This window comes from Theropithecus gelada, chromosome 7a (genome assembly GCF_003255815.1).
Source record: "Theropithecus gelada isolate Dixy chromosome 7a, Tgel_1.0, whole genome shotgun sequence".
Classification (NCBI taxonomy): domain Eukaryota; kingdom Metazoa; phylum Chordata; class Mammalia; order Primates; family Cercopithecidae; genus Theropithecus; species Theropithecus gelada.
The window spans coordinates 17,153,865-17,168,461 of record NC_037674.1 but is presented as its reverse complement, the minus strand read 5'-3'; the positions used below and the strand labels follow the sequence as shown (position 1 = coordinate 17,168,461).

The following is a 14,597-nucleotide window of genomic DNA, read 5'->3' as shown; positions in this document are numbered from 1 at the left end:
CAGAGCCACCCCTAATCCTCTCCAGATCATTCTGGTGTCCACTAACGGTTTTCTCACCTAATCACTCATGGCCAGGTAAATGGTTTACGAAGTATCATTGGTCATTTCTTTCATGAAAAACAACTGAAAGCAGTGTAATGAGGATTTCTTAAGTCTGAAACCTGGGTACTTTCTGTCTTAGGCCAAAGCCACATTTTTTTTTTTTAAACAGAGCCTCACTCTGTCGCCAGGCTGGAGTGCAGTGGTGATCTCAGCTCACTGCAATCTCCGACTCCCGGGTTCAAGCCATCCTCCTGCCTCAGCCTCCCAAGTAGCTGGGATTACAGGCACGCGCCACCATGCCCAGTTAATTTTTGTATTTTTAGTAAAGACAGGGTTTCACCATGTTGGCCAGGAGGTCTCAATCTCCGGCTCACGATCTGCCCGCCTTGGCCTCCCAAAGTGCTGGGATTACAGGTGTGAGCCACCACGCCCGGCCCACACATTTTCAATTCTTCACAATTCAGTCCAACTTTTATTGTCTAGGTACTATGCTGCCTTTGAGATACCAATATAGAAATAGGCTATAGGCTATTCCCATTCTTCATGAATTCCTCAGAAAATAACAGTCCCAGGTCTAATGTGAACAGAAGCATTATTCACTTTTCTCCACTCAGATTTACAGCCATTGTATACATTTCAATGACCACATGATCCCATTAAATTATAATACCATATTTTTACTGTACCTTTCCTATGTGTAGACACACACTTACCATGTGTTAAAACTGCCTATGATATTCAGTGCAGTAACATGCTGTACAGATTTGTAGCCTAGGAGCAACATAGCCTAAGTGTGTGGTTAAGCGACACTATCTAGGTTTGTGTAAGTACAGTCTACTCTACGAACAGTCTACTCTATGATGTTTGCAGAACAAAACCACCCAAGCTGCATTTCTCAGAACATATCCCCATCATTAAGTGACGCAAGACTCTACTTGCAATCCCAATCCTCCAAAATGCAGTTAACTCTTCGTATTTCATCATCCATACACTATTTAACACTTTATTCTGCTTTTATATGTCCTAAACATCTATACATAGTGTTTGCCAGCTTCTGAAATTCTAGATGTCTGGGAATAGATGTTATATAGTTCTGTTTAGCACTATACTCATTAGATCAAATTTTAAAATTCACCCTAGGCATAACATGCAAATATGGTACAATTATAAGATCCTGGGAAACAGGCTAAACATTTGCTCATCAATTCAAATATTTATTGAGCACCTTTACATGCAAGGCACTGTGCAACAGCTGAGACCAATGATTGCAGTTGGAAACAGAATGGATCTCAAAACCATACTTTCAAGACTGCTTTCCTATCTTTTCTACCAGCAGTTTACAATAGAAATTAGTAGAGTTTAGATTTGTCTCAAAATTTCCAACTCATCCCATAGTCTTCCCATCCTCTTAATGCACTACCATCACTATTCTACTCAACACTTATGTGTAAGAGCAGCTCAGTCATGTAATATTAGCTATGCCTCAAATAAAAAGTTGTACTTACCAAATTATTTCCCTCTATTCCAAAAAAATGCATTTTAACTGATTTTTTTCCTCCAACTGGCAGTGAGTCTGAGTATCTTAGCCTTAATTTTCTCTGCACCTAGATATTTGTGTCCATGTAAAATTTCATTAGTAGGCCAGGCACGGAGGCTCACGCCTGTAATCCCAACACTTTGGGAGGCCGAGCCAGGCGGATCACAAGATCAGGAGATTGAGACCATCCTGGCTAACACGGTTAAACCCCGTCTCTACTAAAAATAAAAAAAAATTAGCCAGGCGTGGTGGCGGGCGCCTGTAGTCCCAGCTAGTCGGGAGGCTGAGGCAGGAGAATGGCATCAACCCAGGAGGCGGAGCTTGCAGTCAGCCGAGATCGCACCACTGCACTCTAGCCTGGGCGACTCCGTCTCAAAAAAAAAAAAGGAAAAGAAAAAGAAAAAAAATTATCTAAACCACTAAACCCAAAATAACACGGATTGTCTTTCTTGTGTGTTCAAAACATTTTCAAACTTTGGAAGAGCCTAGCATCAGGGATTTCATAATTCCAGGAAAAAACTACTGCATTTACTATAAAATTACACAAAGTGAACAACTTGTATGAAGCTTATATAACTGGACTTGATCTGTTAGTGACCTTAATAGATTAAGAGTAGTTGGATGTCTAAAGGATTCCTTTAAACATTTTTGTTAACTGTCAAACCCTTTAACATATCCTCCCTTAAGAACACCTACTGTCCTTTACCACTAAGACTGTGTTTGTGTACCTTTACTCCCCAAGGTTAACAGGTAAACTGCCTTGCTCATACTGACACTAGAATGATTTTAGAATGACTTCTAAAACAAATACTTGCCATCAGGTTGCACACAATTTTGAAGCCTCCATGTAAAACATGCTACAAGGATTAGAATACCAAAAACCTCCCCCAAATGGCATATCAGAAACTTTGAGAAAAGGAAAGGATTCCTATGATAAAACCACTTCAGTGGCAGCTCTCTCGAATATGTCTTAGGGAATTAGATTTCTCTACTCCAAGTTGGCACAAACCTCCCAACACCAAGTTCTGCTTTAATTATTTTAACTGATTTATTTCAGGTTTATATATTCTACCTTTCAATCACCAAACTTCTGTTCTTAGATTTCTAAAAAAATAGTCACTTTTCGAAAGCAGAAAAGGAAAGATATATATATTTAATATATAAAAGAAAATGCTAAATCTGACATAATTATATTCTTAAAAACATTCCATTTATTTACAGATGTATAAAAAGGCGAATTATTGGTCTACTGAGATCATGCTTCTTATAGTGTTAGGGTGAGAGCTCACTGTCTTCCACATTCCTCAACTCCTCTCACTCAACTTCACCTTTCATAATCACACATGTAATATTCATAGATCAGTTCCCCCTAGGGTAAGGTTAAAGGGTAGGAGTTTTTGGAGATTTTAGATTTCTGTCAAGACTGCAGGATTGTTCTGAAGACTAAGCCCTCCTCAAATTATCCCTGACAACACCTAGCTCTAAGAGGTCTTGAGAACACAGTATCTTGGGGGTTAGAATGGTATCTGCAGCCTTCCCCCTAAAACGCCTGGAATCATCCCTCATTTCCATCTTCATACAACTCTCATCAAGAGTGAAGTATCTCCAATCAAGAATCATTACCTATTTACCTATTTTCTTCTTTAAAAAAAAAAAAAAAAAAAAGGAAGTGTTAAGCTAAAATGGTCCTTCTTTTCCTGAGGATTGTTCACTCACTTGCCTGCTCCTTGGCTGACCCTCAAAAGCCACAAAAAGAGCCTTGGGAAATCAGGAGGAAATGTAGGGAAAAGACAAGCAAGAAAATAATGGGAAACTGCTATACCTGAATTAAAGTACTAGCATCTCTAAGGACAATTATTAGCAGGGGAGACAGGTGCTGGATTCCTTGGCTAAGGCATTGAATGAAATCTGCTGGGTAAAGAGTGGAAGGATAATGAGAAGCTGAGGAGCACTCTTTACCTACTTCAAGCTTCTTTAGTAACCTTTAGAGGAGGGAAGGTTAAGTGCTGATGAGCAGATCTAGAAAGGCAAGCAGCACAAAACCAACAAGAATTTGCTCCCACTGCAATTTGCAGAGGAAGTTCTTCCACCGTTTTCAATCTGTTGATTACCAGAGTTAACAGGGAACCAACCATGGAAATAATAATTCACTGGCTAGATCCAATCCAAAGTTGGTCTCACAACCTAGGTCTGAAGATACACTGAGTGGGATTTGGGATAAACAAGACAGGAGATATAGAAGAAATAGCATCACCTAGGCACGGCCCAGGCACTGGAAGCTCTTGTGTTAGTGTTGTAACAACACAAGCAAATCCTGTCAATGAAGACAGAACAGGGGTTACATTCCAAAATATAATTATTTAAGAAAGGCAAAATGCAGCAGCTAAATCCCAGTCTATACAGTTTCAGAATAGTGATTCTTGCCCCCAGGAGTTTCCAAGAGACCCCTCAAGTGCACCATGATTATTTACAAACTAGATAGGAAACATCATTTCTATACTCAATACAAATCTCATCTTCTAGGTTGAAAACTTCAGCCTTTGAGAAATCTATGAAAACAACTATACAAAAATATAAATATCTTTACAGACTGTCAGTCCTTCATATCCTGACAGCTAATGAGTGAAAAAGCTCTACACATCATTGAATCCATGGTTGCAGATAAAAAATATATCTTGTGATTCAAATACTGCCTTATTTCCCTGGTAAAGAGTGCCTACTGTGACTTTTCTTTACATCCTGTGCAGGTAATAGTGAATGAAACCTTCAAGCACCAGGAGGCTGGTTTGATTTGGGAAATTTCCAGCCCCATGATTTTTTATTTTGGCCACTGTCTCTGGTCTGGGGGGATAATGCATTTTATTTTAGCCGTCTCTTGAGTGACGTAATTTGTGGAAGGGGTAGGGCTCCCTCTATGCCTACCTCCAAAATATATATTCCCAGTAAAAATCCCTGGTACTGCAAAATGAGCTTTTCAATGCCCATAAAAATAATAAGGGAGAACTACTATTTTTTTAAGATCTCAAAATATTTAACTTAATAGTAAAAGTTAAAAGCATCCCTACTTTACCGAAGGCTTGAATTTGTTAATTCTGATTGAAAAGGTGAGGGAATGGGAGCTACTTGGGATATGAAAAAAGAAAATTTTGCTGAATGACACAAAGTCCTTCACTTTGGTATTCCATGGTACACATCCTCTCTCTCCCTATTCTTGAAACATTAACTAAAAAGTATCTCTTCTGGATCCCTTTGCACAAGTCCATCACATTCCTTAGATTTCAGACTTAATTCAACAGCTACAAGCTACAGTTCAGTCCACAGCAACTCCAAAGTTGCAAACAGCTCTTTCGCTTGTGGGGGAAGAACTAGAAATCACTGTGGAGCCAGAGTCCTGTTATAAATTCCTTGGGTAAGAGGGGCACCTCGTGTTCAGTAATGGATCACATCTTCTTAGAGAGGATGAGGGGACCCAGCACCACAAGTGAGGTAACACATTTTAACATGATCAGAATTTCAGAGTACTTCTTAATACCAGGGTCAGCACCCTACCCCCTTTCTCCCATCATTATCCACTGCATCATCCAAGTCAAGGATCCAAGTTCCAAGACACAAACAAACAGATGCCTGCAGAGAAAGGAGGTGAGATCAGTTTCCCCTCACAGCCTGGCTTCTGCTTAAGGACAAGTAAGTTCATTTCCCTGCAGAACTTGGTGAGGCCCCCGAGTTGCCCAATTTAGCCACAACAGGTGCCAATGTAGGCATCACCTTGCTTTCCCGGCCTTCCGGGTCATTCCCTGTTAAGTTCATTTTGTGTCCAACTGACCCAACTTTGGCAGCTATAGGTGCCAAACAAGGCATCACCTTGAGACTCTGACCATCTGCATCACTGGAAGGATTAGCTACTTTTAAACCTAGAGGGGCCAACTTTGGCATAGGCCTCCACAAAGTATCTGTGCTGTTGCTGTTCTCCAGGCCAGTCTTCATGTGTAGGGTGGGGGGTGAGGACACACTTTCAGACTCTGCAAGGAGGCCAGAAGTATTCTTCCCTCCATCAATAGCTTTTTTGTTGGAAAGGAGGGAATCCTTCATTTCAGAGTCAATAACAATCTTAAGGACATCTGGTTCAGAGGCTGGTTCTGCAAGTTGTTTTTCATTCTCAGAAAAGTCATCATCTTCCAAGTGCAAGAGGAGGGGACTGATAGAGTCACTCTCCCCTTGAACATCAGGCAACTCTTTCAAACCAGTTCCCAAGTGCTCAACCTGGAAAGCTGCTCTGTTTCCAGAAGTAACCTTACTGATAAAAGCCCGCCGAGCATCCCCTGGGAACTCTGTATCCATAGAGCTGGGTAGTTCAGCCAGGCTAACAGAGTCATCATTTAGTTGTTGATTAAGGAAGGCAATTTCATTGAGCAGTGAAGTCAGTGTCTCATCAGTATCATCCTCATCTTCCATGTTAGTTAGCAGTTCACTGGAATCAAGAGCTGCTTCCTCTATAGCTGATGTTACTTTCCTCAGTTCCATCTCTATGCTTGAGTCCTTGAGATCTTTCATCTTTAATTTATGAAATGAAGACTCCTTTGACTTCACTCTCTCCCCTCTTGATTCACTCTCTTTCCATTTATACTGAATCCCTCTCATATCACCAGAAATCTTTTTAGGTAAGAACTCTTGTGCTTTCTGCATACTGGAAACATCAACTATTTGTGGATAACCAGAATCTTTGTTTGCCAGAAAAACCTGCGTTGGACCCAACATCACTCTGCCATCTCTGTTTCCTCTGGAAGAGATTCTACTCTTATCCTCTAAGGAATTATCTTCATTCCTGACGGTGTCTTTCAGATGGTCAGATGGCTTGCCATCAGGAACTTCATGAGGATATTTGCTGCCACCCATATCTACCAAACCTCCCTCTGTGGCCAATGATGTCACATTAACAATTCGTGGCATCATAAATAAGTCGTCGTTTTCTGAAAAACAAAAATTAAAAAAAGAAAAATTCATTTAGATCTACAGAGTTAGCATCTCTCTCTCTCTCTGTCATACCATATGACCATCTTAGGGAGTTGTAGTCTAAATTCAGCACTCTACTTTTATCAAGATGAAAGAAGTATCAGTTCTTCAAATTACTGACCTAACCAATAAGAAAAAACTCAACTAAAATCCAACCAAAAGGCTCTTTCCACCATTTTTTAAAGTTCCATTTAATTATTTTATAGAAATGCTCCCCCAAGTTAATTCTTGTCCTAAGGCAGAAATACATCTTGATTCTGTTCACCCAATTAACTGCTACTTAGCACAGAAAATGAAGCCCTAGAGGCAGCATGGGAACCAGGAAAAGATGAGTCCTCCAGAGTGAGTCTGGCAAGAGGTAGAGACAAGGAATTTTGGCTGGCAATAGCAATAAACTAATGAGGATCTTCATATTACTAAAGAGACACTTTTACCTTAATAGACCCTTACCTTTTACCTAATATTACTAAAGAGACCCTTTTACCTTTATCACCTAATCACCCAAGTGAGAATTCTCTTTCAACTTTACCCTTTGCCCCAAAACAGAGTAGTGCTCAAAGTGAATGAGGTTCGTAATGCAGGAGTGTTATCATCTCTGAGTACCACAAGAAACTGACAAATACTTATTAACACCAAGACCTAAGACCGTGATTATTTAACATCTTCCTTTCCCTCTGACATCTTTTTTATTCTTCCTCTTAGAAATTACTAGAGTTCACAAAATGGTGCTCAATACCAGGTGTAAAACACACCAAACAGTACCGTAACTCAAGCCAAATATGTTCTAAAAATAGGGCCACCTCTTACCAAGGTAAATGCCAACGGAATAGCTCTTTTTCATTACAGAACACATCCAAAGCCTTCCTTGGTCACTGTGAGATGCTAGAGATAACTTTATCACTTCCCATAGAGGACAACACTTACGACGTACCTGGTAGAGCCACAGCACTACTGGCAACTTGAGGCTTAAGATCAGATTCTAAGAGATCAGGAGAAACAGTTACCACTGGTCCTGAGAATAGGGGACCTTTTAGGGTGAGCAATTGCCCTTGTGGAGTCATCACAAGATTGGCAGAGGTGTGTGGAGTGTTCGAGGGTGAGGTATTTTCTGCAAGAAAGATCAGAAATTAGTTACAGATAAAAGGCAGTCACAGCTAGGTGTGACTAGGTGGGATTTATGTGGCTCATGCCTCTAATCCCAGCACTTTGGGAGGCTGAGGCAGGCAGATCACTTGATCCCAGGACTTCAAGACCAGCCTGGGCAACACGGTGAGACCCCATCTCCATCACTACAAGAAAATTTTTTTTTAATTAAGCAGGTGTGGTGGTGTGCACCTGTGGTCCCAGCTACTAGGAAGGCTAAGGTGGGAGAATTGCTTGAGCCCAGGAGGTCAAGGCTGCAAGCGAGACACTGCATTCCGGCCTGAGCTACAGAGTGAGGCCCTGTCTCAAAACAAAACAAAACACCCACACCAGATTTTTCTGGCTCATACACTGGGCTATCCAAACATCCAAAGAGTAAAAAAGAATATACCTTTTTTTTTTTTTTTTGAGATGGAGTCTCACTCTGTCGCACAGGCTGGAGTACAGTGGTGTGATCTCGGCTCACTGCAGCCTCCACCACCCAGGTTCAAGTGACTCTCCTGCCTCGGCCTCCCAAGTAGCTGGGACTACAGGTGTGCACCACCACACCCGGCTAATTTTGGTATTTTTAGTAGATACAGGGTTTCACCATGTTGCCCAAGGCTGGTCTCAAACTCCTGAGTGCAATTCTCCTGCCTCTGCCTCCCTGAGTGGTGGGATTACAGGCATGAGCCACCGTGCCCAGCCAGATATACCATTCTCTAAGAATATAAGTAACACATAAAATCAATACAGCTTTACTTCCAAAATCAAGATGGTAATAAGAATTTAAGACCAATTTACTTTGGCTTTGGCTTTTTTTTAATTTTTCTTTTGAGACAGAATTTTGCCCTTGTTGCCCAGGCTGGAATGCAATGGCACGATCTCAGCTCACCACAACCTCACACTCCACCTTCAGGGTTCAAGCGATTCTCCTGCCTCAGCCTCCTAAGTAGCTGAGATTACAGGCATGCACCACCACACCTGGCTAATTTTGTATTTTTAGTAGAGACAAGGCTTCTCCATGTTGGTCAGGCTAGTCTCAAACTCCCGACCTCAAGTGATCTGTCAACCTCAGCCTCCCAAAGTTCTGGGATTAAAGGCATAAGCCACCGTGCCTGGCCTACTGTTTCTTAATAGCAATGTATTAGTAAGTGATCTGATGAAAAATAGAGCCTGATTTGACAAAATTAAATTTTACAAAAAATTTCCCATTTATTGGTCTCAGCTAGACCCAACTTATTAAACCCATCAGCAGAACTGTAGGGAAATCACGAAGTATAAAGTCTGAAAAGATTAAGTTTAAAAAACTACTCATTAAAAATACATGACTATAGACTAATATGTTACCAGGACTGGTAACTTTTCAGGATTTGCATGAGTGCGTATTACAACCAGAAACCAAAATCTAATGTAGCTAATATTCTATTTTTTATACAACCCATCTTTAATTCATTTAATTAAAACTAAAACTGTGGGCTCGGTGTGGTGGCTCATGCCTGTAATCCCAGCACTTTGGGAGGCCGAGGTGGGTGGATCACTTGAGGTCAAGAGTTCGAGACTAGCCTGGCCAACAGGGCAAAATCCCATCTCTACTAAAAATTAAAAAAATTAGCTGGGCATGGTGGTGCACGCTGTAGTTCTAGCTACTCAAGAGGCTGAGGCAGGATAATCGCTTGAACCAGGGAGGTGGAGGTTGCAGTGAGCTAAGATCACGTCACTGCACTGCAGCCTAGGTGACAGAGCTGTCTCAAAAACAAAAAACAAAACAACAACAAAAAAAAACAAAACTAAAAATGTGGACAAGAGAAGATGGTCAGTCCAGTAAAGTCAACTGATACAAATCTACATTAAGGAAAGCAAAGAATCTCCCTCCTACCTGTAGCCTGGTCTTTTTTTCTGGAAAGAATCAAAGGTTTCCCCCTCCTGTTATTTATAAACATCTGTCCAAGATCTACAGATGATGTAGAAGATCCTTCCTGCTGTTTGCTAATTCTGGGAGACATGTCAAACTCATCTGATCCCATCTTCTTTTTTCTTTTTTGTGCCTCTAGTGCTTGCTGTTTTGCATAAATATACTCTAGCTTCTTCAGGACCACTTCTTCTGTCTTACCTATAGGTTGACAGACAATACATTAGTACTTTCTGCATTACCCCACATAATGAGAAACAGAGTCAACGGAAATCTAGTCGCTTTAACAATATTCCCAAAAACTATGGAAAGTAAGGTGATTACAATTCACAAGAAACAACCCACCCAGTCAGAGGATAACTGTGCTGTGAACTGTGGGAGTCAAGCTTTCAATTAAGTGTCTGAAAGATCTACTGAGGATTTCTCCTTGCTGAAGCTATAATTATGTTCTTTACCAGAGATTATTTATTTATCTCACCTGAAAGAGACGATACTTTCCGTATGAGAATATTCCTTTTTCGAGTCAGGAGATTTTTCTGTCCTATCAATTTGTCTGCCTGATCTGTTAGTCCCTGAATTTCACTGAAGGCCTAGAATAGAAATAGTGGTATTATTGAAAATTGATTCACTCTTTCTTTAAACACAGGTAAGGTCTACACAATTCTCTAATGAAAAAAAAAACAACTTAATCTAACATCTTAAGAGAATTTTAAAATTCCATTAACAATTGTTGATGTTTCAGAAATTATTTTTTGTTAAACTGTAAGAGGGTTTCTGGCTTACACTTTTAAGGAACGTGACCATGATTATTTCCAAAGAGCATCACTGAATGGTAGTAGGTATTCCACTACTGCAAGGAGATACAAAACACTTGTGCTCTGCTTAGATTTTAATAATCAACTTCAAGATCATCTTCTAGTCTAACCAAAATCTGGCTGAAATAACTTTGCTCTAGAGGGATATGACTGCTTATCTTGTCCTCTTCCAGCTTCTACTTAAGAACAATTTAAATGAAATACTTTAGATATTCTACACGCAAAGTTAAAACTTCTGCTCCCTTGAATATTTCAGATTTTCTTTTAAAATGACTGTCAACTGTTAAGCATATTAAAATATCACTTATGCTATGCTTTACACTGTGATAACCTGTACTAAGTGCTATCAAGAACACCAACGTAAAGAGACATTCTTTACGTCTCATGGTCAACATGGCTAACCAGAGTTTCTGACTCTATCTGAAGAAAGGAGAGCTGTGCCCATTTAAGAACCTGACTTTCGGCTGGGTGTGGTGGCTCATGCCTGTAATCCCAGCACTTTGGGAGGCAGAGGTGGGCAGATTACTGGAGGTCGGGAGCTCGAGACCAGCTTGACCAACATAGAGAAACCCTGTCTCTAATAAAAATACAAAAATACAAACTTTACTACTGATCTACTAAAAATACAAAATTAGCCAGGTGTGGTGGTGCATGCCTGAAATCCCAGCTACTTGGAAGGCTGAGGTAGGAGAATCACTTCAACCCATGAGGCAGAGGTTGCGGTGAGCCAAGATCGTGCCATTGTACTCCAGCCTAGGCAACAAGAGCAAAACTCCATCTCAAAACAAAAAACAAAAAACAAAAACAAAAAAAAAGAACCTGACTTTCAATGAAAAGCTCCTGTGACTTAGCATAATGATTTTCCCCCTAAGGGATTTATTGGGCATTCAGTAGTCCATATTCAACTGTTACATTTAAGTAGCTCTATTTCAATGTTCCTTATATATGTCAGTGGATTCTCTTTCTCATAGCACCAGTAAGAATCTCTTAGTCAAGCTCTTATTGTCATTTACACAGAACACTTACTCGAGTAAGAATGAGACTTTTAGAAACCTTGGAAGAATGAAGTAATCCCAATGTGATCTTTAATTTCTCAAAGAGATCTCTCATTTCACCACGCCGCCGCCGCTCATTGGCAGTGTGTGTCCGGCGATAATAAGCAAACGCTTCTGCTTCTTTCTGTAGTTTGTCACTCCAGTAATCAGGCTTCAGTTTTAGAGGAATTGGTGGAGCCTGTTCAAACAAGATTGCCTCCTAAACATCTTGAACGTGTAATTGGCCCTCTTATTCTGTTCCAAATGACACTGCCCTATTTCAGGCACCCATTACCTTTTGTCTGGACTGTTGTAACAGCCTCTCAATTGGTCATCTTACTACCAGTCTATCTTTCCTTCAAATCTAACTCTTACAATGCCAATAGTATAATTTCTAATGCATGCTGAAGTGATCTTACCAGCTCTTAGTTCAAATTTCAGTGATTTTCAAACAAGGAAGAAATTGTGTATGTTACAGGCGTAGAAGATCTGAAAGCGCTTACTTATGTAATTTATTATATTACTAAAACTTGTTTTCATGATACAAATTACATTAACTGTTTTTCAAAAAATACTGTAAGATCCTCCTCAATCTGGTAAAGAATCAACTGCCACTCTTCTAAATCCCCTTTCTCTCCAACCATTCCTATCTGCTAGAAATTCCCAAGACATGCTACACAATCCCACACCTCCCTGCCATTACACAGGCTTTTTACCTGTACCTAGATTACTTATCCCCACCTCTTACCTAAACCTCCATAACATTTAAAACTTAACACTTCAAACTCAAACTTTTTCAGGAAAGTCCTTCTTGATCCTCAGAAAGGCTTAAGGCCTCCTTTCTCTATCTTATTTATTCCATTACAATCTTTGTTTATAGGACTTAAAATATATGAAGAGGCTGGCCAGGCACAGTGGCTGAAATCTGTAATTTCCAGCACTTTTGGAGGCCGAGGTAGGGGATCACTTAAGGACAAGAGTTTGAGACTAACACAGGCAACACAGTAAGACTTCATCTACACACACACACACACACACACGCTTATAATGAAAAGCAACTATGCCCTGAACTTGTACACACACACACACACACACACACACACACACACACACACGCTGATAATGAAAAGCAACTATGCCTTGAACTTGTACCTGGATCCTCAGAAACAATCACTTTTTAATTCTTTTAGCAGCTTCTTCTAGTTCTTAAATCTATATCCTAAACCAAAAATAGTAACATAAGCTTATTTTTTTTCTATTTTCAATGCTATCTACTGCCTTCTTGCTATGCAGAAGAGGATTGAGCTCATATCACTCTCATGTCTTATACCACCTTATCATTCCAATATAGTTACATCACTACTTTTAGTTGTTCTACTGATCCCTTAGCAACTTGAATTCTACCTTAATTTCTTATTTCGTCAAGAATAAACAATCTATCTTGCCTTTCTACTTTGTAAAATGAAGGTATCAGCACCTGTATCCTTCCCTTTATTTCTTCTTCCCTCTCTCACCTCCCAATTTGTCATATGTATTCTCACATTTTTCAAGACTGAAATTAAGTCTTCTATATTTTAATTATAGGTTATAAACTTTTTTTGAAAAATATCAACATTAACTATTATGATATTATAAACACTACTCATACAAAGTGAATAATATTTCCTGTCCTGTGCAGTTTCTTGGTTTTGTGTTTTTTCCCTCTGACGTTTCTAATTGTCTCTTTTTCTGACACTGTTTGCTTAATCATAACTCTGACAGTACCCAAAAACTCTCATGGAAAAGCCACTGCCTTTCTAAAGTTAAACCTATTATGCATTAAGATAGAATGGGAGAATAAAAGAGCCAACAAGACAGAAAGAAAGGCAATATACACATTAAATATAGCAAAGTGAAGCAAGAATTTGCATATAATTATTTGGGTACAAAACAATGGATTACGTAAATAAGCTATTATGAAAATTCCTGTTATATCTGAAAAATGCTTCAGAATAAATTTTTAAAAGCCAAATATAATGATATATGCAAATAATTACAACCATGCAAATACGTTGTATCGTGAGTCCCCAAATCAGATCAAAACCAAACTGTACTATGATTTTTTAAAGGAACCAAATGCCACCCTCTACTTCAACCCAAGCCATCATTGACTTTTTTTAATCTTTTAAAGTAAGATAAAAAAACAAGTGGAAAACAATTTAAACAAACCAAACTCTCCTCCATGCCTACTGTTGGTTAGGAAAAACAGAAAACCCTGCTTAATTATGTTACTATGATATATACCAAAAAGATTAAGAAAATTAAAGGTTTATTGTTTCATGGATCCCTGAACTGCTAGCCATTTTGCAGAGGATAGTTTTTTAAATCACTGAAAATCATGAGCCCAGGCAAGAAAGAATGGCAGCTTGTTTTACATCAAACCATTACAAGAACAGTTTTCAAATAAGCACATATATTCTCATAAATTTCATATCCATTTTTAACTCCTCTAAATTAGTCTATCCTCTGAGGAGAAGAATTAAAAGGGGGAAAAAAAGGACCTTAGTAGTATAATTTCATTAAGGAGAAAAAACTGATTATATTAACTCACTGGCAAAAATAGCCCTGAGAAAAAATCGTGGCTAATATAGCTAATGTTGTTTCAACCCTAAAATAAATGTTACCAATTTTATTCAATGAGTAATTATTACTAAATATAACTTAAATACCTTTCGACTCCTTTCAGCTGCTTTTTCATCTGCAGAGATGTGAGTACGCGACCTGGATAAAGACAGGATTTTTCAGTGTCTTACTGAAATTTAATAATCTTAAGACATATTTCACAGCTACAACCAAACCATTCCAAATTACAGTTTCTTTTTCCCAAGGTGTGATATACAGCCACATTATTTACTTGACATTATATATTTTCTCTGAAAGTGTACAAATAGTCACTAAAACTTCAAATTACTTTGTACAATCATGAAATATTTAATACACAAAACCATATAAACAAATTTAAAGTCATCCTCCAGTATCCATGGAAGACTCGTTCCAAAACTTCCAGCAGTATCCTTGAATACTCAAGTCCCTGATATAAAATGGTATAGTATTTGCATATAACATAGGTACCTCCTCCCATATAC

At 39.1% G+C, this 14,597-nt stretch overlaps 1 protein-coding gene across 3 annotated transcripts in view; it reads right to left on the bottom strand.

Moving 5' to 3' along the window:
- Nucleotides 1-2,602: 2,602 nt before the first annotated feature.
- MGA (MGA, MAX dimerization protein) overlaps nucleotides 2,603-14,597 on the bottom strand; it is a 106,776-nt gene continuing 94,781 nt past the window's right edge. For 2 of the 3 annotated variants that reach the window (XM_025390742.1, XM_025390744.1), the window contains 6 exons: nucleotides 14,181-14,232; nucleotides 11,465-11,671; nucleotides 10,102-10,213; nucleotides 9,591-9,824; nucleotides 7,521-7,697; nucleotides 2,603-6,546 (listed from right to left, as the gene is read on the bottom strand). In XM_025390742.1, the coding sequence (XP_025246527.1) occupies nucleotides 5,270-6,546; nucleotides 7,521-7,697; nucleotides 9,591-9,824; nucleotides 10,102-10,213; nucleotides 11,465-11,671; nucleotides 14,181-14,232 (2,059 nt within the window). In that variant the 3' untranslated portion in view covers nucleotides 2,603-5,269. The remainder of the gene's footprint in view (nucleotides 6,547-7,520; nucleotides 7,698-9,590; nucleotides 9,825-10,101; nucleotides 10,214-11,464; nucleotides 11,672-14,180; nucleotides 14,233-14,597) is intronic. The other variant, XM_025390743.1, reaches the window with a different exon arrangement.